Source organism: Neophocaena asiaeorientalis, unplaced genomic scaffold (genome assembly GCF_003031525.2).
Source record: "Neophocaena asiaeorientalis asiaeorientalis breed wild unplaced genomic scaffold, Neophocaena_asiaeorientalis_V1.1 scaffold239, whole genome shotgun sequence".
Lineage (NCBI taxonomy): Eukaryota > Metazoa > Chordata > Mammalia > Artiodactyla > Phocoenidae > Neophocaena > Neophocaena asiaeorientalis.
The window spans coordinates 49,041-72,142 of record NW_020175103.1 but is presented as its reverse complement, the minus strand read 5'-3'; the positions used below and the strand labels follow the sequence as shown (position 1 = coordinate 72,142).

Sequence of the window (23,102 nt, the reverse complement as noted above, 5' to 3'; positions counted from 1 at the left end):
CGGTGAAGGTCAGTAATATTTGAGTTACAATAAAATATATACGAATCCGGGCTGTTCATTCACCAAGTTTTTATTGAGCACCTACTCTGTGCCCAGCACTGCACTAGGTGCCATGGAGAATACAAGAGAACTATAAGATACAGTGTCCGCCCTCAAGGAGCTTACAAAACTAGAGGCAGAAATCAGATGTACATGTGACTCAGGCAGCATGTGATATATACAAAGAGTACAACTACAGATAATGTAGTGGCTAAGAGACGCCCGAGATCCACAGCGGCTGGGAAGAGTCTCTTAGAGCAGGGGAGGAGTTAAAACTGGCTAAGCGGGGGGACTGGCAGAGTGCCTGGAATGGGCAAGGACAAAGGCTGCGAGGTAATCTAGCTGCAGCAGGAGCTTGTGCTCAACTGTGGGCACTAGCGGAGCCTGGACAGAGGCTGGGACTTGGGTTGGGCCCGTGGGCGATGAGGATACGCTTTGATCCCTCTCTTGATATGAAGACCTGGTGGCTTGCTGGGGACCCCTGCTGCCCTCCTCTCCTCTCCCGGCACAGCCCTGTCTTGCCCTCCCCAGCCCCTCTCCTAGGAAAATAGAAGCTGGATGTTGAGTAGAGCCAGTGACACAAGTTTCATACATACCCTGCTGCAAAAACTGATCAGGGCTTCCAAGGCAGGGGAGTTTTTGCTTGGCTGGATATTTGCCCTGGTGCTTTCATATGAACTGACCAAGAGGAGGGTATCTGGGATTCTTTTAAAAACTCTCCTTGAGAGGACCAACCCAGAGATAATTCATTGATCACCAATCACAACTGTTACCCTAAAGCCACATCTATCTAGATCCTTCCCCTCAGACCACAGATGGCTTCAGGGAGTCCCACCTCCTGGCATTGGAAACCTCACACGCACAGCCCTGGTCTCAGAGAAGCATGGACTCCGCTCTGGACCTTGTGAAGAGATGCTTTCCACTCGCACTCCAGGCGGCTTAAACGGCCTGGGAAGCCTCAGTGGATTTTCATTCAGTTCATTTCCAACATTTTCATGTATGTTTAACTCTGCGTTGGGGTGGCAGGAGGCGTGTTTAAAGTGCCAGGGGAGGTAGGCAGCAGAGTGGATTTGGGCAAAGGAGAAGCCATGGGATTGGAAGGCAGTAAAATGGCCTTGGGTGCAATAGTCAACTGGTCTCTCCCAAGAGCAGCTGGCATGGGATGCCACACAGGGCAAGAAAGTGCTGCCTCGCCTCTTACTCAACAAGGAGGGCAGAGCTGGGTCAAAGGCAGTGGGCAGGAGGGAGGGAGAAGCCCTGTGGACTTCAGGGTCAGAAGTCAGCACGGGAACCCCAGGGGGCGGGAGAGGAGCCCGAGAGCAGGATGGATGGAACAGCACTGAGTGAGGTCCCAAGGGGGCCACAGCCACAAGGAGGGAGCGGCAGCAACACGGGGTCCCTCCCCTTGCCTGCTCCAGGTGCTCCAGCCAGGCCCCTCCCCTCCCATCACAGAGCCCAGGAATCCCAGAGCAGTGAAGCATCGGTGGGTGTGGGGCTCAGGGTCTCAGCAGGAGGCGTGTTCCTGGCCATTTGAGCCACAGGAAGGGGAGCAGGCGCCGGGTGAAGGTGGCAGTGAAGGTGTAGATGAGTTCTTGCGACTCCGCGTTGGTGAAAGTCACGGTGCCCCCTTCGTAATCCAGGGCGATGCCCACCCTCCGGGGCCGCAGTGCTGGGAAGAGCTCGGCCTCGGGGCTGGTGTTGGCCCAGATGCCCGCGGACGAGAGGCGCAGCGCCCACACGCCGTCCTCCGGCCGCAGGGAGAGGTCGCCCTTCCTCTTCACCGAGTCTCTGGCCACCCCCACCATGCAGCTTTCCAGAACTTCCTCCTCCTCCGCCGCCTCCTCTTCTTCCTCTTCATCCCCCAGCGATTCCTCGTCCTCATCCGTTTCCCAGTCATCATATCCGTCCCCGTAGCCGGCCTCCTCTTCCTCCTCCTCCTCTTCCCCCTCTTCCTCCTCGTCCCCCTCCTCTTCATCCTCGGACCAGCCCTCCCTCTCCACCTCCACCTCCCAGTACACCTTGCCCCAGGTGAAGCCCTTACTGCCCAGCACCCCTGGCTCACAGTCAAACTGCTGGGGATGCAGGTATGCTCTCTGGTACAGGCCGCTGTAGGTCACGCACTTCCAGTCCTCCGACAGCTGCAGGTACCCACTGGCCGACTGTGGGTCTAGGGTGACACTCACTGCGGGGACAAAGGAAGAAGTATCGGTGTCGCCAGCGGACCAGGAGGGGACCCCCCAGTCCCACAGCAGGGCTGCCACACCGCACGATCCAAGGGGTGCGCTCCACACCTGTGGCAGCGTGAACAAGCCCCTCAGGGGTATGCGATGCGCGGCCTGACTGCAGGGCCAGAGGCAGTACAGCAGCGGGGCCTGGGGCAGAGAGTTTGCTCCGAATACAGGAGCCACATGACAGGGCAGATAAGAAGGAACTCAGTCACAGGGAAGAGGACTGGCGGCAGGACCTCTGAGGACAGAATGACCAAACATGGGCAGGAAGGGTCAGAGGCTCCAGTGGAGGGCTCTACTGCAGACGAAGGGTAGCAGAATAGTCAGAAAATGCAAGGTGGGGACTTCAGAAGTGCAGCTGGGAAACTCTCCCTGCTGTACAAGAGAACGGGCTACCTGGGGGCAGAAGGATTCTGTGGGGAGAGTATTCTTTATTTGAGGCAAATCTAGGAACAACCCTTTGGATACTCACCTGTCTTATATTCTAAGTCTCTCAGCAGCTTCCCTGGGGAGAAAAAAAGGACAGCAATGACCCTCAAGCCCAGCAAACCTATGAACCTGTTTCTCACTTGGACAGTATTAATTTCGTGACAAGGCTCCATCCCTGAGATCCCAAGAAGGGAAAAACAACCAGGAGACCTCAGAGGAATGAGGTCAGAGAATCCGAAACGAAGGAGCCAGGTACCCTCTTCTCAAAGCAGCACCCCAGCTCCTGACTCCCACCTCAAGGCCCTCCCCAACCCCTACCTTGGAATTCTCTCAGGCCCCGCTGCAGAGACAGAAGTCTATCTGAGAATTCTCCTGTCCTTTTTTTAACCACACGAGCAATGGGTTTCCCAATCCAGAACTTCTTCCGTGGATACCTGGGAAGATGACAGACAAACCTGCTACTTAGCTCTTCCCACATTTCTCTCAATCCTCATGACAATTTATGAAGAGGGGGGGAAAGGTACGATTATCCCCAGGTAATGGAAAAACAGGGCCTCAGAGGTACTAAGTGAACTGCGCAAGGCTGAGCCAAGACTTACAACCAGCAGCAGACTCAACATTCAGATCCCTTTTGTCTACCAACATGTGTTCTCACACCATCCCGTCCCGTCTCAGACAAGGACAGTGGACACCGGAGTGGGGATTATACAGAGAACTTGCTCCGGTGCAGAGCAAGTCTTCACCAGTTCTCAAGGACGTGTTCTTGCTTCCCAGGAGAGAAGGTTATCAGGATGAACCATGCGATGCGGGAACCTCTGGCCTCGTATCACACAGCCATTCATTCAGATGGATCATGGTCAAGGAACAGGGAAGGGGACAAAGGCACAGGGGAATGAGGTGCACCATGGAAAGGAAACTCTTTTACCTGTTTAAGAAGTCTCTGGTGTCCTGGAAGGGAAGAAAGTACAAGAGTCAATGTGAATCAAAGAAGACTTCACTCATATGTACCAAACACTATTAGAGACCGGGACACATCAGTGAACAAAACAAATGCGGTTCTTCCTTATGGAAATGACATTCTAGTGGCAGCAATGGATAAAACAAACAGAAAACAAACAAAATAATCACGATGACAGAGCAAATGGAGGGGCGGTAGAAGGGGTGACAGGCCAGCTTCTCTGAGGATGACACTTGTGCTGAGATCGGAAGAACGCAGTACTGGCCAGGTGAAGAGTGGGAGGAAAGCAAGGTGGGAAAGGGCTTGGCAAAGGGGGCAGGGGCCACATCATGCAGGGCTGGACAGGTATATAGCAAGGAGTTCAAATTTTGTTCTATGTTCAGTAGAAAGCCACCAAAGTGTTTCAAGTAGGGGAGTGATGTATGTGATCTGCTTTTCAAGTGGCTGAGACTGCTAAGTATCCTCCAGGATCTATTCTCCCCTTCTTCCTTTTAGTAATAGAACCTGTGGAGTAATAGCTGGGCAGAGGGCCACCCAACAGAAAACTACACTTCCCAGATCCCCTTGTAACCAGGTTTGGTCATGTGACTAAGCTCCAGCCAATGGGATGCGAAAGGAAGCAATGACTATAATTTTGGGGTCACATACTTTAAAAAAAGGAATTCCATTCTACTTCTCTTTTTCCTTGGCTCAGTTTTGGATATGATGGTGAGCCCAACTTTGACAAAACAGCTGAGGACAACGTCCCTTGAGGTTAGTGAAACAACCAGATGGAAGTAACCAGCTTTCTGGATGACCTCATGGACAGCTGCCCTGACAGCTCTAGACCCCTCATGTCTGAACTGTTTCTGGGAGGGAAATAACTTGTTTGATATAGTCGCTAGCCAAAATCCCAAGTGATCAATCACTTGCGCATCCTGTACGGAATGGATTAAGAGAGGCAACGCCAACATCAGGGGGCAGTCTGGAGGCTGTTTATGGACCTGGCAAGAGATAATGATGCCCTGACTAGGGCAGTACAGTGGAGCCAGGGAAGCAGCACATTCTAGGTACGTTTGAGACAGACTGGGCATACTGGTGAAAGATAATCAAGGACAGGCCACGGCTTGCACAGGAGGGAGGATGGTGCTATCTGAGTGATAGGAGGGGGTAGAATGGGGAGGAGGTTCTTGCGAGATACTGGTTATTTCCCTTTTATAAGTCTAAATCCTCCATAATACTCTATAGTAATTTTTGCCTTCCTTTTACTCATCCCACAAATTTTCAGTGCTTCTTATGTGTCAGACACCACTCTAGAAGCCTGAGATAGAGCAGGAAAAAAAAAAAGAGAGAGAGAGAGAGAGAGAGAGAGGCACACACACAAATCCCTAGCAGCGGGAAGCAGAGAGCAAAGAATCAACATAACAAATCTATTATATGATGCTATTAAGTGATAGGTGCTATAGGAAGAAGACAGTAGTGTGGAGGGGGACTGGGTAAGGGTGGGGGCAGAGTGACCTCTTTGAGAGAGTGGGATTTGGGAAACAAATGGAATCGCCAAACTGTGGCTGCTGCGGACTGTTTCAGCAAGTCTCAGGAACAACTTGGGGTTTTGCTCGAGGGGAGGCCATCCAAGAGGTCAGAGCTACACCTCGCCCCCACCATGAAGCAAGTGACCAGAGACTGGTTGTGAGTTGCTGGCAAATCCTTCTACTCTGTCCCCCGAAACAAGTAAGTCCAAGCCAGCTTCAGGGAACAGGGGGACAAATCTTGAGACAGTGTATGCCAACAGCTCTGCTGGGATACGTGACATAAAAAGGCAAATAAATGGGCAGTAGGTGGGTGCGGTTAGGGAGCCAAGAGGGCATATTCTGTGACACAGAAGCTGCTAGAACAGAGACAGAATGAGGCCCATCTAAGGGCTGAAGGTTGTGAGTGGCCCAGAGAGGGTGAGACCCGGAGCACCAGTTCAGGAACCCTTCTCTCAAAGGACGCAGAATGGGAGACTGGGGAGTACCGAGGCAACCTGCAGCCCCACACACTGGGCCTCCAGAGGGACGCAACCTGCCCAAGGCTCCTGGAGGGTCTCTCACCCCCCAGACTCCTGGGGCTGTGGTGAAAGAGGCAGTCAGAGCAGAGGCTGGGGCAGGAATCACAGCAATGCTGGGTATTAAGAACCCCAAGGTTCTTCATGGGTGTGGATGGCGACCAACAGTGGAACAGGCAGAGGTACGACCTGCCACCAGACCCTGCAAGGCCTGCCCAGGGCTGAACCAGGGGGGCTTCATAATTCCCTCCAGAGAGGCTCTCCTATCCCCTAGTTCCCTTTATTGTCTTCCTGATAGTCCCAGTTCAGAGATCTTCCCTTTTCTATCGCCTTTGTCAAAAGGCCTCTGTTTCTCTGTGTCTTTTTTTTTTTTTTTCCGCACCGCATGTCTTGTGGGATTTTTAGTTCCCCAACCAGGGATCGAACCCGGGCCCTAGGCAGTGAGAGCACCAAGTCCCAACCACTGGACCACCAGGGAATTCCCTGTTTTTATCTCTCGTCCTGTTGCTTCTCTCTCTCACCTGTATTTCTCTACCAGACTTTTGGATCAGGGCCCCTATCTTAGTAGGGCCTCATCTTTACTCTCCATTGACAATCAATTAATCTCTGGTAAAATACTAATGACAGTTCAGGAGTGAGCGGTCCAGTTCCCTTGCGGCAAAAGCAAACCCAAACAAAACACACAGACAAAACCCACCAGCACCAACATTTCCTTTACTGACTTTCATCAGACACCCACCTTCTCTCCTTTCCCTCCTCCCACCTGGCCCCAGGGATGTCTTCAATCTGAGTGGTCTCAGAGGCACTGAAGGCTGGGCCTCTGCTGGCCCACAAAACTCTTCTGGGCGGACCGCGGAGAGGCTCCCCTCCAGGCAGACACGGCTGGATCTCAGCCCCCCCAGTACCCCAGCTATGTCCCCGCTCTGTTCCACAGCAAGTACACATCCACATGGTGGCAGCGGCTGTGGGGAAAGGAAGGATGTGCGCTCCTGGAGAGGGGGGAGGGGGTGGAGAGGCAGCAAGTGACCCAGTCAGAGTCTGAGAGAAATTCTAGGGAACAGAATGACTTCTGGAGGAAAGGAAGGAACCAGAGAGACATTCTGGACAAAGTGAGAGAAAAGAAGAGCAAGAGGCCGGAGGCCTGTGAGTCAGGACACCCGAGCTGGAGCTCTGACGTGATTCCTGACCTGCCCCACGGCCTGGGACTAACTCTTCCTCTCTCTGGTCGTCAGGGACTTCATCAGCGGGGGCTCGACCAGAAGAGTTCTAAGTCCCCGCCAGTCCCGAGGCATGAGTCGGAATCCGCAATGATGGAGAGGCAGGCAGAGGCTACCTGTGCCGGCCCGTGTACCCGGCGGACTCGCCATCTCTCCCCAGCATCCCACCTCTGACTCGCCCTGCCACTGGCCAGGGACAGCACTTCCCTAGAGAAGGTCCTGGGCGGTTCCACTGCCGGCCAGCAGCCCCACCATGCAAGTGGAGGAGCTCATCACACAGGCCTTCTCCTGGCCTGCAAGGGCAGAAAGATCGAGCATGCTCCCTCCAAAGGCCGCCGAGCCCTGTTTAAGGCAGTGTGACTCCTCTGAGAGGCTTGGGGTGGAAGGAGCTGTGGTGTCATTTCAACGTGGCAGCCTTTTCTCCAATCCATGACCCTCCCTTTCTCGGGGCCAAAGCTGCCTCTTCCGGGAGGTGTTCCAGAGGCCCCCTGCCTGCTCTCTACCTTATTCTCTGAGGCTGATTCCACAGTCCCAGAGAAAACCTCTGCCTTCGAGAAGTCTCCCTTCCCCAGCTACCCATCTCCTCCAGACTCTCTGGGTTCTTGACAGAACCCGCGCTCAGCCCTCCCTCAGTGACCCCTGATCCCACAGGCTTCTTCATCTCCAGAACCATAAACAGCTTCCCCTGGACCAGTGTCTGCCAATGACTTGTTAGAAGACAGGCTCACGACGGTAGTGATGAGCATGGAGGACAGTAGCGAAAATACTAATAACCTTCTCTTCCATTTCTACAACACTTTTCAAAATTTTAAACTCTTTCATGTAGAAAATTTACTTTTGGAAGTGACAACATGCCAGTTATTTTATGCTCATGCAATCATTGCAATAAGTGGTGGGGATAAAGATTATCATCTCCATGCTTTAGATCAGAAAACTGAGGCCCTGAGAAGAAGTGACTCTCCAAAGGTCCTGTAAGTGAGTGGCAGGGCCAAGACCTGCTGTCCTGGTCTCCCGGCTCCCTGCCCCAGGGAGGTCTCTCACCTGCATGAGCTCTGCAGCCGGCTGCTGTGCCTTGCCCTCCAGCTCGGAGATGACCAGCGCCAGCCGGGCAAGCTCCCCGACGCCCCTGGTCTTGTACTTCTCCCTGCCCTCTGTGAGCTCCTGCTCCAGCTTCGCCAGCTGGTCCAGCAGGCGCTGTTCCCGCTCCCTCAGGAACTGGTGGCCCTGCTCAAACTCAGCCACGATGCACTGCCTCTGGTCCTGGAGCTTCTTCTGCAGGGGTGGGAAGGGGGAGAAGGGGGTGACACCTCTGCCCCGGGGTAGAATATCCCTCCAGGATCTGGTGTAGGGGTGCACAGGCTGGCTCTTTGCCTCTCGTGCCCCTCGCTGACCCCATTCATGAATTCTACAGTGTTTGGGCTGGAAGGGGCTTTAGAGCTCTCCTGTGGCAACCTCCTTTCCTCAAAGAAGACACGGTAAGTCAGTCAGGTCAGTTCCCTCAGACACCACGGGATTGGAACCCTGACTGCCTGCCATTATCTGTTCTAGGTAAACCAGTATGCTCTGGGGCCCTTTGAGGAACGTTATGAGCAAACACATTTTCCCCTCCTGGACTCCAATCGTCGTGTGCTGCCTCTTCCAGGAAGTTTTCCTTGATTAATTTTATCCAAGCCTGACCAATCCTCTCTTCAGCATCTTCCCCATTATGTGTAAAATATCTGCGTGTACCCCATCCCTGCCACGTAGGACTATATCCTCTTCCCTCAGTGAAACTGTGGAACGTCTATGCTCAGGGACCATGTCCTTTCTTGCCCCCAAGTCTCCCTGCCGAGTCCAGGCTGGGATCTGGTCAGCATCCTCGCACACTGAGCACCTGGAGGCACTCCTTGGATTGGGCCGTCTCCTGCTTCACTCTGTCCCTCTCCCAGGGCCTAACTGCTCACCACCGGGACTGGCCCCAGCATCCCTCCACCCTCCAATGCCCACTTCCCGAACAGACGTTCCCCCAGAAAACTGGAACCTCTTATCAGTTTTTTCCCTCTGATCCCATCTCTCATCAAACACACGACGCGCTGCCTGTTTCCAAACTACTGGCAACCACAGGCGCAGGACTCGCTAGACACAGCGTCTTCAGAGCTGGTCGGGCCTTGCCTAGCCCACCCCTCTCACTTCTCGTCCTGGAGCCAGCTCCCTCCTTCCAAACCCCCTGCCCCCCTCACTCTCAGGAACCATGTCTTTCTCCCTCTCTTTGAAAGGAAGAACGAAGCCAGGCCTTCCTCAGTTCCCTACACTCTGGCTCTGCTGAGCAGACACGCCCTGCAGCTGCGGTGAGTCACAGAACGAGAAGGACCTTAGCTGACATCCAGGCAACCCAGTCACTTGTGAGACGAGGAAGCAGGCCAGAGCCATAGAGCTCAGACCGGCAGGGCCTGGGCTAAAGCCCAGGCTTCCCGGCCGTCAGTCCAGTCGGGGCTCCGTCTCCCAGGGAGCCAGCTGCCTGCCTCAGAGCTTTCCCTCAACAGCCTCACTTACCAGCACAGCCAGGATATCAGCTTCTCCCTTGGCCTGAAAGCCCTGAATTTTGTCTCTGTCTCTCCTTAGGGTACTCAGGTGGTTCAGGATTTTTTCCTGTAGAAAGACAAGCAGTGGGGATGCTCTGGGCTGAGGCAGGAGGGTGGACTCGGGCTGAGTCCTCGGCCAGCGAGAAGCCTTCTGAGGGGTCTGCGCCAGGCCTCGCCTCCGGGTGGGTGCCAAGCAGAGCATCCCTCCCTGCGGGGGTGAGGAGGGCTTACCCTGTGGGGCTGGGCTGCCTTCTCCACGAGGACGGCCGAGTGGGGCCTGTGCTCCCGGGACTCCCGGCACATGACACACAGCAGCTTGCCATCGTCCTCGCAGTAGTAGTGCAGCTTCTCGTGGTGCCGCTCGCACAGCCTCGTGTCCTGCTGCTCCCGGGCCGCTTCCCCCGGCTGCCGGCCCTTGTCCACCTTCAGCCGCTCGATGTTCTCCACCAGGCTGGCCAGCTGCCACACTGGCCTGATATTCTCCTTCTTAAAAGGCTTCTTACACAGGGGGCAGACAGGGCGGCCCCCTGATGCGGGGCGGACGTCGGTGGTACAGCTGCGGCAGAAGACGTGGCCACAGTCAATGGTCACCGGGTCCCGCAGGTAATCGAGGCAGATGGAGCAGGTCACCTCCTCTTCCAGGCTCCGCAGTGGTGCCAACGCAGCCATGGTGTCCTGAGCTCAGAGGGGTCCCTGTTCACTGGTGGGGACTTCTCCTCCTTGGAGACCAGACACGGAGTCAAGAGCAGGCACAGCAGAGGGGCAGAAATGGCAGCCTTGCACAAAGCTGCCAGCCCCAGCGATCGATCAGTCAATCAATAGATACTTAGCAGCTCCTACGAGGCTCACACAGAATCAGAGCGAAAGGACCTTACCGATCCTCAAGTCCAACGCCCTCATTTTATAGATGAGGAAACTGAGGCCCAGAGAGGGTAGCTTGGTAGAAGGGAGAGCAGAGCTGCCACCAGCCCATGCCACGCTGCTGGGAAAGCACTCCTACCTCAAGACCCTTTCCTTCCATCTGTTGGGAAATGGCTCCAATATACCAATTATGATAGAACAAGGCACCAGATAACTACCTGCTGGAAAACTGTCATACCGTACAAACCTACAATGTCTATTATGTGCACAGTGCTGCCTCACTTCTGCAGTGCATGGGCTGCACAGCTGTTCATGGGGGGCCCTGACAGAGTCAAGAGACTCCTTTGTCTTCCCTGTAGATCCCAGGTGCCAAGGACTAAGCGCACTAAGGTTCTTTACCAAGACTCAAGAAGCGTCAAGAGTCTGAGTTTTGGTCTCCTCCTTTATAGATGTTTCCTTGGGCTGTGCTGAAGTTTTGGCTTGGTTCACTTCCCCCAGAAAGCAGGTCTCTACCCAGACTCAGCCTGCCGGCAGAGCACGGCCTGACCACACCGGACTCGTTCTCAGCTGTGCCCCCCTGTGCAGCTGGCCTGGCCGCTCTACTGCTAACAAGGGCGACTGAGACCAACGTGGGAGGAAGCCTCAGGTGGCTTGCGACCGTGATGTGCTGATGAGGGCTTGGCCGTAAGAGGGAGCACAGAAGCTGAGCACAGAGAGGACTTCAGTCCTGTTTACCTCTGCAGCCCTGGCCCACTTCCTGTCTGAGGCTAGGAGCCTTAGCACACTTAAGCCAACAGCTTCCTCCTGCCCCTGACACTGTGTGACAAGACAGAACTCATTTAAGTACTCTGAGCCTCAGTTTATCCATCCGTAAAATGGCGAGAGTGATACTTACCTTCAAGGGTTTCTAAGTGGGTTGAGTAAAAGAATTATGTTGAAAATACTAAGCATAAGTGCGGTATAGAGGGGAAATCTAGGAGAGAACCCAGAACCCACGGTTCCCAAATCCAGTGAGTGTTCAAAGCACAAGTACAGCAAGAGTGGAAATTTAAAGTGAGGATCAACCACCATAATGACACACGAGCTCCAGAGTTAAAGCAAACGAGAGACTCGTGGGGCAAACTGGGGAACTTGCTCTGCCGCAGACCCACAGAAGGACCCACAGGAGGCAATAAGCAGTCGCTGGGAAGACAGCCAGCAGACAGGGCACGCAGGTAACTGCGAGGCTGGAATGAAGCCCTTGGAACCGCAGGCAAATCAATCCGATTACTGGCTATGTACGTGAAAGTCCATTACAGCAGAGTTCAGTGGCCTTCAAGGTCTTTCACTGTAGTGACATGAATGAGCTAGAAATAAAGCCCCAAAGAGAAAATGACACAGGAATACAAAGTCTACTTCTTGAGGATCTAATGCAGCAATATATAAGAAGTGCTTTATAAAGGGAAAGTACTGTACAAATGTAAGGGATTATCTTTCTGCTGACAATGAACTCCAACTGGAAGCTCCAATGGATTTAGAGATGTGTGACTTTAAGAGTGTGGAAAAGACCTGTACCTACAAAGCTCAAACGAAAGAATCAAGGAATTTAACTGGTAAATGAAGGTAATAAAGTTTTTAGAATGTTAATAAGGGTAGTAAAAATCCTAGGAGTTGCCTGGTCAACTCCCTGGTTTGTCTGTTGAGGAAGCGAGCCTGACCCAGCCACTTGGAGGTGTAACACAGGAAAGGGTCCTGGTGCTGGTGATTCCTATGGGTGCTGGAGCCCTTCACCAACTCACTTTGCTGAGGGGCTTGGAAGTTCAAAGGCTAAGGTTATTTGTTTCTTTTATTGTTGTAGGGTTATGGCATGTGTTTATCTTTGGGGCTGGGAATTTAATTCTGTTGCAAATGACCAGATGAATAAAAGGACTATGAAGAGCTCAGCTACAGCTCCCCATCCACACAAAACCTGACACAATCAGGCACCCTCATCACTTGGAGCAGGAGTTCTTAACCCAGGCTCCATGCTGGACTTCCACAGATCTTTAAACCCCCAACACGGTATGAAAATGGTTACTAATGTACTAGATGAAAAACCTGTCCAGGGATTACAGAAGAATGCTGGTAAGTAAGTGTAGGAGGGATGATAGAACTAGAAAAACACCATCTTGCAAGCTCCATTGTATAAGACAAGGATCATCATCAGATACTAAAACCACGAGGTACTAGGGGACAGGACAGTCCCATGGTGCTAAGTACCGCCCAGTGGGTACTCCCTAATGTACCTTGATAAGGGAGAGATCTGGTGATGGCCTTAGTCAGTGACCAAATCCAGCATCGCTAAGAGAGGGACAGGCGTTTCTGGCATATGGTTCCCAATGTGGCGCCATATGAATTGCACAATGTCACCTTTGAAGTAGTCGTGCCAAAAATGTTTGAGGTGGGACTTCCCCGGTGGCGCAGTGGTTAAGAATCTGCCTGCCAGTGCAGGGGACACAGGTTCGATCCCTGGTCCGGGAAGATCCCACATGCCGCGGAGCAACAAAGCCCATGCGCCACAACTACTGAGCCCGTGCGCCACAACTACTGAAGCCTGTGCACCCCAGAGCCTGCGCACTGCAACTACTGAGCCCACGTGCCACAACTACTGATGCCTAGAGCCCGTGCTCTGCAACGAGAAGCCACCACAATGAGAAGCCCGCGCACTGCAACGAACAGTAGCCCCTGCTCACCGCAACTAGAGAAAGCCCATGTGTAGCAACGAAGACCCAACGCAGCCAAAAATAAAAAATAAAAAAAAGTTTGATGTGAATGAATCCAATCACCTCTTTCAACCTACCTTCCAGTTTACAGAAAATATGAGGGTTAGAAGAATGAGTTAAAGCCCATCATCAGGAGACAGATAAATCCAGAATAGGAGACATTCCACAAGACAACTGGCCTGGACTTTTAAAAAGTCAGTCATGAAAAATAAAACAGGGTTGTTCTTGAGTTAAAAAGACTAAAGAGAAATAACAATCAAACGCAAATACTTTGATTGGATCCTGGTTTTTTAAAAAAAGCTATTAAAAACAGTTTGGGGACAATTAGAGGAAATTTGACAAAAGACTAGGTATTGCATCATATTAAGAAATTATTATTGATTTTTTAATAGCATTTATTGAAGTTATGCATGTATGTACATATTTTCAGGCAACACATGCTGCAGTATTTAGGACTGTATGACTACAACGTACTTTTAAATGGTTCAACAAAACAAAATAAAAAGTCAGAAAATCTCCAATAGAGAGATGATCATGCCCAACACTTGTAGAAGCTCAATACATAGGTGCTGAACAAATGAATGGATTCAGAGGAAGGAAGGCAATGTTAATTGCATATGCATTTGTTTGAGAGGCTGCTGAAACTAACAAATGAAACACAGTACAGTTCTATGTTCAATCCCATTGCTTGGTTATATAGGCTCCATCCTGAATATATAACAAATATTGAAGATGGCTTACTCTGGCATTGCTGACTATGTATGAGACTCGAGGTGTAAATCTGTGGGTTGAAACCAGGTTCAAGTCAGGGCTCTAACCCAATAGCCCAGCGACTAACAACTTCTTGGTGACAGCATTTCTGTAGGACCCACCTTACCGGCCATTTACACATCTTATGTTATTTAATGCTCAGGATACTTTTCTGAGGAAACTGAGGCTCAGGGAGGGAAGCAACTTGCCCAAGAGCACGTGGCTAGGAAGCAGTGTCTGGTGCCGATGCCTCAGCCCAATCCATTACACTCTCTTCTCTGCCCAGGCAAACTGTAAAGCAGGGCCTAATACCAGCTCCTTTGTCAGGAAGCTCGGATGAGGTCATCTCAATGGAAGGGCTTTGTAAACTGGAGAGTGCTGACAAAAGTAAAGGGGCATGTATTACTGCTGACGCTGAGCGAAAGCACCCTTGCCTTAGATTCGACAGGCAGCATGGCTCCTGTATGAGACGCGGGCGGACCTGGGCTCATGCCGCACAGCCAACCCTTTCGAGCCAATGCAAGACTGACCCTCTCCAAAACCCCTCCCCAACTTACCACGCTCCCCTGTGATTCCGCCTTTTCTATCATTTGTGCCTTTAGCACATTCTGATGATCTTGACAGGTTTTCACCATAAGGGGTAAAACTACCACACTCCTCTCCATTCCTGGCTCTCGGGTGGACAGAAACCATAGAAAGCCAGAGCCAGAAAGTCTTCACAACGACATGGTCCACGCTACGTCCTTTACCCAAATGAGAATTCTGAAACCTGAGCAAGTCGTTTCATGGATTACCTTCTACCAGAAGCCACTCACCCCCGCTCTGGGGTGGACAGGTCTTCTGTCCTTTCAGTAAACCAGAAGCTGGTTTCAATTCCACAGAACCAGGCAGAACTGGAGACACTCCCGACCTTTTCGAGTCCCCCTTGCCCCACCATCCACCTGTCCCCTACAGCTCTCCGCATCTCCTAAATACCTACTCTACACATGTCAACAGACTGGCTGAGGTGACACCACATAATTTCTGGCACACATTTCAGGATGTAGATGCCATGCACAAGTGTTGGCTGCAAGAACCACTGTGAGTTGTAAAAACTAGCTGAGGTTTCTCTTCATGGTTAGAATTCTGGTAGGTAGACTTTATCAAGTTATGGAAAGAAACTTCTATTCCTACTATTTAGAGAATTCTATATATATATTATACATACGTGTATATATATATATATATATATAACTTGATACATGATTTTTTCTTTATATAGTCACGTGTTTTTTTCTTTAATTCATTAATGTGATAAATTGTGTTAAAATATTTTCTGATAAGTCATTTTTATTTAGGAATAAACCCTACTTGATTATGATGTATTATGTGTAATTTTAATAAACAGTTTGATTCAGGTTAAAAAAAAAAAAAAAACTAGCTGAGGGAAGCATCGCCACGAATGCCCACCCCTTGTAAGGGGCAGGTACTTACACTCCTCACCCATCCCAGAGGGAGAGGATCTAACTCAAGACCCCTGTTTCTTAACAGCTGCCAACTTCTACCCTAGCAGGTTCTAAACCTTCCCTCAACTTCCCATGGCTTTTGATGTCCCACACCTTCGTCCCTCCTTCCTGCTGCCTTGGGCTCCTACATGCCACAGCAAGGGACCCTAGAAGACACCAAATCCCAGATGTGGACTCCAAGGCCCAGGAAGGTGAATGGAGGGGGCTGGATTTGCACCCTGGTCTCCAGGCTGCTTCTCAAGTCCACGCATGTGGCTCCAGACAAGAGCCCCTTCTTCCTTGTGATCCTAAAGTGCTTAGCCTAGGGCTCCGTGCCCTGTGGGAAGGCCATTTAAGGGCTCTTGGGGCTCCAGATTGAGCCTCATTTCTTAATCTGAAATAACCAAATTCTCTTAGAAGTAAACTTCTGTGAGACACCTCAAACAAAGCAGGAAAGGACAAAATTCAGGGCAAAAAGCAAGTGATCTGGATCTGGACACTAGAAGGAGTGGCCATGCCCCTGTTGCCGACACCTGGACTCCCAATATCTTTACAGGTCTGGCTGTGGGCTGGGCACCAGGCAATCTCAGGGGATGCCAGTTTGGTGGGCGGTACATTGCTGAGGTCACACGTGGGTTACTTTTCCCCCACAGGTCAAGCATCACTGGTGCTCTGAGGCACAGTGCAGGCCACACACACCCCCAGGGCCAGGCCAAGACTACATGCTCTGAACAGTGGAAATCCCCACAGGGCCCAGGGTGGGGCATGGAAGCAGCAGCCACTGGGAGTTGGATGGGACATGGCTTTGAAGTGCTGCTGAGGCTTTTAAGTAGGAGGGTGTCAAAATTCATTCAACAGGTAATAGGTATTTACTAAGCGCCAGGCACTGAGGATACAACAGAGAACAAAAATGGGAAAGTTCCTACCCTCCCAGAGCTTACATCTAGTGACATAACTGAGTGGTCCTTTGGAAGTTGCAATCAGAGCTAACTGCGGGGATTATACAATCCTCAAGGCTTTCCTGATTTACTTAAACCTCCTCTCTTCATTGCCTAGTGTTCCAGGCACCACAGCCTTCCTTTCGTCCCTCAAACATACCCTGCCACGTGTTAAAACACAGGTTCGCTCGTGTAACCACCCTGGTTAATTCCCAGGCTCCAGGGATAAAGTGAAAACTCCTTCCCACGCTCTGTGAGGCCGCTGATAATCTAGGCCCAGGCCTTGTCTCCAGGCTCATTTCCTGCCATTGCCCACTTCAAACTCGACCCCACAGACAAACCAAACCCCTCTCTAAGCCTCCAAAAGTGCCATGCTCTTTCCTGCCTGAACCCTTTGAAAATGGTGTTCCCTCTGAATAGAACACCATTCCTTTCCTTCTTAGTAGACTCCTTTTCCAGCTTGAAGTCTCAGCTGAAAGCCACCTCCTCTTTCCTGACCTGTCACACTGAGGCTACATGCTCTCTCCCTTATACAGCCCCCCAGCACGCCACACTGCACTGGATACTTCTATGCAATCGTTGAGTCCCTACTTATTATTATAATTACTTATTTAACACCAGCTTTTCCCACTGCATTGGACAGAGACTGTGTCCGCCTTATCCCCAGAATCTAGCACAATGCCTGACAGAGGAAACATGAAAAACTGGCTGAGGAAGTGAATAAAGCACAGGCACAGAGCGTCTGATGCCCACAAAATGCTTCCTAAGTATCTGCTGAACGAGTGCAAGAAATCTCAGCCACTTGTCCTTGCCCTCCAGCAAGATGAGAAAGTACTAGACAGAAGTGATTTCTTCAGATTCCCTGCAGAACAGTGGGCTGCAATCACCAGCACACCCCCAGTCATGGTATCCAAGGTTTGGCTCCAGGAACGTACAGAAACCAGGAGAGAAGAAAAAGCTGTGTCCCGAGAAATGGCTGTGATTATAATGGTGATAATTGCTCCTTCCCTCTTCTTTCGTTTTACACTAGGTATGCATCCTTGAACAAAACAGTTTATTTTTCCTGGTTTTGAGCATTTCAAATGAATGGAATCATACTGCATTTGGGGGGGCGGGGTGGGTGGGGGGGAGACTATCTACGTCAAGTGTGTGAGGTTCACTCACACGATTATGAGCCGATCTTGTTCATTTTTATTGCTTTATGACTGTATAATTTTACTTCTAATGTAGCCAATTTTGTTTTTTGGCCACGCCATGCGGCTTGCAGGATCTTAGTTCCCCAACCAGGGATCGAACTCTGGCCCTCGGCAGTTGAAGTGCTGAGTCCTCACCACTGGACCGCCAGGGAACCCCTGATGTAGTCTACTTCTTATGGCCCCTGAGTTGTTTCCAGTTTGGGACAATTACAAACACTGCTCTGTGAACATTTCTGCTCACATGCCCTAGTACACCCAGGCAAGCAGGATGCATCCCCAACTTACCTACATCAGGCCAAACTGTTTCCAAACTGTTGTACCACCGCGTGTCCCCACTAGCAGGCTCCGAGTGCCCATGTTGCTCCAGCCTCACCAATACCTGATATTCTCATCTTTTAAATTTCTGCCATGGTGACTATAGGTAATAATACTGAATTGCATATTTGAAAGTAGCTAGGAGAGTAGATCTTAAAAGCTCTTAACACAAGAAGAAAAAACTTTGTAACTATACATGGTGACAGACAGGACTATTGTGATCATTTTGCAATATATACAAATATCAAATCATTATGTTGTACACCTGAAACTAATGTAATGTTATATGTCGATTATACCTCAATTTAAAAAAAAAATTAAATACGTAATAGATGCTTCACACTCTAAAAAAAAAAAAAATTGCCAATCTGGTGAACGGGAAATAGAATCCCATTGTGTGTATGTATGTTTAATGCTTTAAACAAATAATAAAAAGAAACAGCATGAAGAAAGGCCCAGTAACAGGCCAGGGAATCAGCCCTAAAGCAGCAGATCAGATTGTCCCTTGATCCAACTAGTAAGTGCTGTAAATGTTTATCTTTTGCAGGAAGGGGTCCACCAGCTTCCATTCTTCCTTCCTCTGCTAACTTTACCCAGTTCCTTTCTGGGGATCATGTGCTTGGGGCAGCACTCTCCCCCCAGCTCAAAGGTGGAACAAGAGAAAGAGTCGTAAGCCCCCCTGGCCACAGTGCTTGCTTCAGGGTTGAGAACATGACTCAACTGCAGCCAGTCACAAGGAGGCCTAGTTGAGTCACGGGGGAAAAAAGATTCTTGAGAACTTTTTCTCTAGAACTTGCAAGAAGTGAGGTCAAACGGTTTGAAGCTGCTAGAGCGGCTAGCCAGAGGGTTAGCCTGTTTGAGGAATGAAGCCAACCCAGGGATGAAGTGAAAGAAACCAGGTCCTGATGGCATCGGGTGAAACCAGTATGGAGCTGTGCCTGAAGCTAGCCTAACCTTGAACTTTTCTGTCACTGGAGGCAATAAGTGCCCTTTCTGCCCAGCCAGCTTGGACTTGTCTATCATCTGCCCTCCCCCATCCCCACCCCAAATTCCTGCCAGATACAGCAGAGGAAGTTATTGATGGTTACTAGGCTGAAATATACAAAGAGCCCATGCAGAAAAATCAGCCTCTTCATCTAGACAAAGCATTGGGCAAAGGTAGATACTAAGTGGCAATTCTGTTCTCTCTGGGCCCCACAGGTAGAATATAACCTGCCAGGACATAACAGATCTCCAACCTGCTCCATTGTGAGTGAGGAGCAGGCAGACAATCTTCCACCCCAGCTGTCATTCTAACCAAAGCCTAAAGTGAAGAGTCCTGGGTTAGGATGAAAACCCGGATTATCACCCAGCCTCAGCTACTCTGCTGTGCAGCCCAGGGCTAGATTCTTGACCTTTCTGGGTCTCAATATCACCATGAAGTAATAGGGGTAATAGGAGGTAACATCCAGGCAATTCACAGGACAAATTGAAATAAAGGTTTGGCAAGCACACCAGAATATTTACTGCACAACATAAAGTCACTGCTGTGATCAAGAGCCACCAAAGCAGAATAACCATAGATATCTTTGGATCAGGTATCCCAGTTTTATTGTTTTGTTTGTTTGTTTTGACAATTGGTTATCTGGCAGGAAAAAAACTGTTTATCAAATTTAGTTTCTTCAAGATCATGAATGGAGTCAGTGAACTCAAAATCTATGGGTTAGTGAGATGGAGACAGTCTAACCATTCATTCCCCAGAGGAAGGAGGGCCCTAAACCACCAGCTAGGAAGTTACTACTTTAATCAAATTTGAGACACCCATGTCATTACATGTTTGCATCTCTGAAATGTGATAAATGGCATGCCATAATTTAGCTGGCAAGATATTTTTTCTATGTGGAAATAAAATAATTGATGACATCTTAGATGTGGTGAAATGTAGCATATCTCGTACAAAGTGCTGCCAGGGTCCTCTAACACATGGAACTCATCCTGTCACCCTCCTGCTTCAAAGCTCCTGAGGTCAAAGCTGCACAGCAGGGCACACAGGCCCCCTATAATCTGCCCCCCACTTACCCATCCAGCCTTGAATCCTAACGCTAGAGACACTGAACTGGAAAGACAGCCCCTTCTTCACCGTCCCCTCTCCCCATCCCTTGCTCTTGTACATGAGCTTCTCAGTCCCAGCTCAACCTTGAAAGCCTGAATCAGATATGCCCCCTTATCTGTGAGGTCCTTCCTGTGCCCATCCCACCTCTGAGCTGAATGAATTCCCTCCCTCGGGTAGCTCCTGCAGATACTACATTTCTATTATAGCACTATCATACCACTTCCTAATTGATATTTTTACCCATCTTTCTTCCAATCAGGATGTGAACCCAAGGGTCACGTCTCACTGATCTTTTCGTATCTCCAGTATCGGGCACAAAGTCTGTAAATGTTTGTGAGGCTAAATGTTATCCCATGATTCCAGAGCCCCATATCTTCTTCATTCTCCCCCTCACCACACTCCCCTTCCCACTTTGCAATCTCGCTTCAGCAGGAGGCTCCAAGGGCTCCCCTCAGATTAGACATTCTTGGCCACAAACATTACCCAGATCTCCTCCCTCTGCACATACAGTTTGGGGGGAAAGGTCACTGCATTTTACCAAGTTGGCAAGTTTTAATTCATCCTGGATGCCAGCCAAATTAAGCCTTTGTTTTCCAAAACCAATTTCTTCCCATTCTCCATGTCATCTCCTATTCTGATCCTGGGGGGTATAAGTCTGAAGTCACCCCAAGAAGCCTCAATTCCAACTACGGGCTCTCCTCTGCAGCTCGCAGTGTCTTCTGCAGTGGTCACCCAAGTCTGAGCCCAGCCTATCACTCCCTTTGGGGGAAGTGACATCTAAGAAGTCACCTACTGCCCCTGGGCCTCAGTTTCCTTACTGCTTTACAAGGTAAGAATAACATCTTGTCAAGTTCGCCAGGCTGTTTTGAACTTCAATCGAGGTCACATAAGTGAAAGTGTTTTCAACAGCAAAAAACTCTATAAAAATACATGCTAGAAAAGAGCACAGGAGCCAACTTAAAAGAACTCACAAAGGCTAAAGTTGTAACAAAACAAAGTAGTACTGAATTATAACCCTAAGTATAAAATAAATATCCATGAGTCCATACTGATACAAATAAATGATTGAATAAGTGATTAAATAAGGCAAAAGAGACAAATCTCCCACACAGAAGAATTCCAGATAATATACGTATGGAGTTGCCCTTAAGGAGGCAGAAGATAATCCCATTCCTTAGGTCAGGGCTGCACACAGTTTGACTACTTTCCAAAGAGTACAGTATGGAAGGGGGTGGGGGTGGGGCTCAGGGCAGGGAGGGGAGGAAGAGTAACTTTACAGTGGAGAAGCCTGACTTCTCAGCCAGGTAATCAAGATCAGCATCAAGTTATAAAGCATGTTCCCTTGATGTGAAGTGATGAAAACGGCAATCTACCTCTGTGGTTTTCCTCCCAATAACCCATAAGCCCAGACTCAGGAGAAAAACAACAGACAAATTCCAGTAGAGGGGCATCCTATAATACACATGGGGGGTATTCCTCAAAACTCTCAAGATCATCAAAAACAAAGTCTGAGGGGCTTCCCTGGTGGCGCAGTGGTTGAGAGTCCGCCTGCCGATGCAGGGGACACGGGTTCGTGCCACGGTCCGGGAAGATCCCACATGCCGCGGAGCGGCTGGGCCCGTGAGCCATGGTCGCTGGGCCTGCACGTCCGGAGCCTGTGCTCCGCAACGGGAGAGGCCACAGCAGTGAGAGGCCCGCGTACCACAAAAAAAACAAAACAAAGCAAAACAAAAAACAAAGTCTGACAAACTGCCTCAGCCACGCGGAGCATAATGAAAGCTAACTGGAATATGGTAACCTGGGTGGGATAATGAAACAGAAAAACTACTTAGGTAAAAACTAAGGAAATCTGAATACATTATGGATGCAGGCCAATAATAATGTATCGATACAAGTTCATTAATTGTTAACAAATGTTCCATATTAATATAAGGTGTTAATAAATAAATGGGGACAAGGTTTGGGGTATATGGAACTCTGTACTAGCTTCACGATTTTTCTATAAATCTAAAACTGTTCTTAAAAATAGTCTTTTTTCAAAAATACGGAATTGCAGTTTGAGGAATATACAAAATAAAGTCTATTTTTTAAAAAAGCTGATTCTTTTAAGCTTGGGGGGTGAGTAACTCTAGGGATTGACTTTTAGCCCAGGCACGGTTCCTGACACTGATATTTGTTGCATGCACGAACGAATATCATTCTCTGGAAGTGCACACAAAGCGGCGTGGTGTCAAAATCTGGAATGTACTGGGAATTTGGAAGTGTTTGCCTCTCATAAGCTCCACAAAGGCAAATTTACACACTTTTCTAAGGCCATACAGGGTGAAAAGCAGCAGGGAAAATGCTGATGTGCTAATGGGCTGGAGGAGGAAGTGAATGCACAGCTCCAAGTATACGTGGCTAAACCGGTTTATTCTGACCAATTAAAAAACAAAAAACAACAACAAAACACCATGGCTCTGGTCCTGGAGCCTGACTGGCACTCTACGCGGCTCCAATAGACGAGACCGTCATCTGGGCCCCGCTTACTTCTGGCTCTGGAGACAAGAATGGATGGGTGCCTGAGCTGGACATGGGAAAGCGAGGAAGACCCAAGAGGAGGGAGCGAATGGTGGCCCAAGCAAGCAGGAGGATTAGGCCGGGAGGGAGGACGCCGCGAACTTCACCCTTCTCCCAAGCCGGCCTGGCGGCCCGGCCTCGTTCCGCTCGCGCGGCCGCGTTCGGTTGCCCGGACCCCGGGGCGCGTGTGTGACTGCTGCTTTGCTGCATTTCTCACCGGGCGCCCCTTACTCACCGGTCCCCGGCTCCGAGCCGCAAATCCCGGGCTGGTGTCGCTTCTTTCCCGCGACGGTCAGTTCCGGGTCGCTCTCCTCCGCCAGCACCCAGCGCGACGGCGCGTCCCCGCCCGGTAATCTCCGGGTTCTTTGGAGCCCTCCACCGAGATTTCCCCCGGACCAGCGCCCGGATTGGTCCCTGCCGAACGCCGCCTCCCAATGGGAGCCTTAGTTCCCTCTTCGTCACTGATCACTGGGCAAATCCCTGGGCCGCAGCGGTGGGTGGGGCAGCAGGGGCTGAGAAAGGGAAACAAATCTTGCGGAGCTGAGGCTTAGCGGCTGCCGCAGCCGGAGTTTGGTGCGTGGTGCGTGCTCCCGCTCTACGGGGTGGAAGGGAGTCGAATTTTGAGGCCTAATGAGACATCTCCGTAGGATTCTGGGACCCCAGAATCCCTCCTTTCCCAATTCCCGCCGCGGTCTGGACGAGGGTCGG

The 23,102-nt window shown here is 50.3% G+C and overlaps 1 protein-coding gene across 1 annotated transcript; it reads right to left on the bottom strand.

Moving 5' to 3' along the window:
* Nucleotides 1-49: 49 nt before the first annotated feature.
* LOC112412554 (tripartite motif-containing protein 26) lies at nt 50-22,767 on the bottom strand. The gene is made up of 8 exons (XM_024764284.1): nt 22,630-22,767; nt 9,690-10,177; nt 9,430-9,525; nt 7,939-8,169; nt 3,622-3,644; nt 3,015-3,130; nt 2,740-2,772; nt 50-2,221 (listed from the first exon to the last, which is right to left on the bottom strand). Exons 2-8 carry the CDS (start codon nt 10,125-10,127, stop codon nt 1,536-1,538), a joined length of 1,623 nt encoding a protein of 540 aa, XP_024620052.1. The 5' UTR covers nt 10,128-10,177; nt 22,630-22,767; the 3' UTR covers nt 50-1,535.
* Between the last annotated feature and the right edge of the window lie 335 nt (nt 22,768-23,102).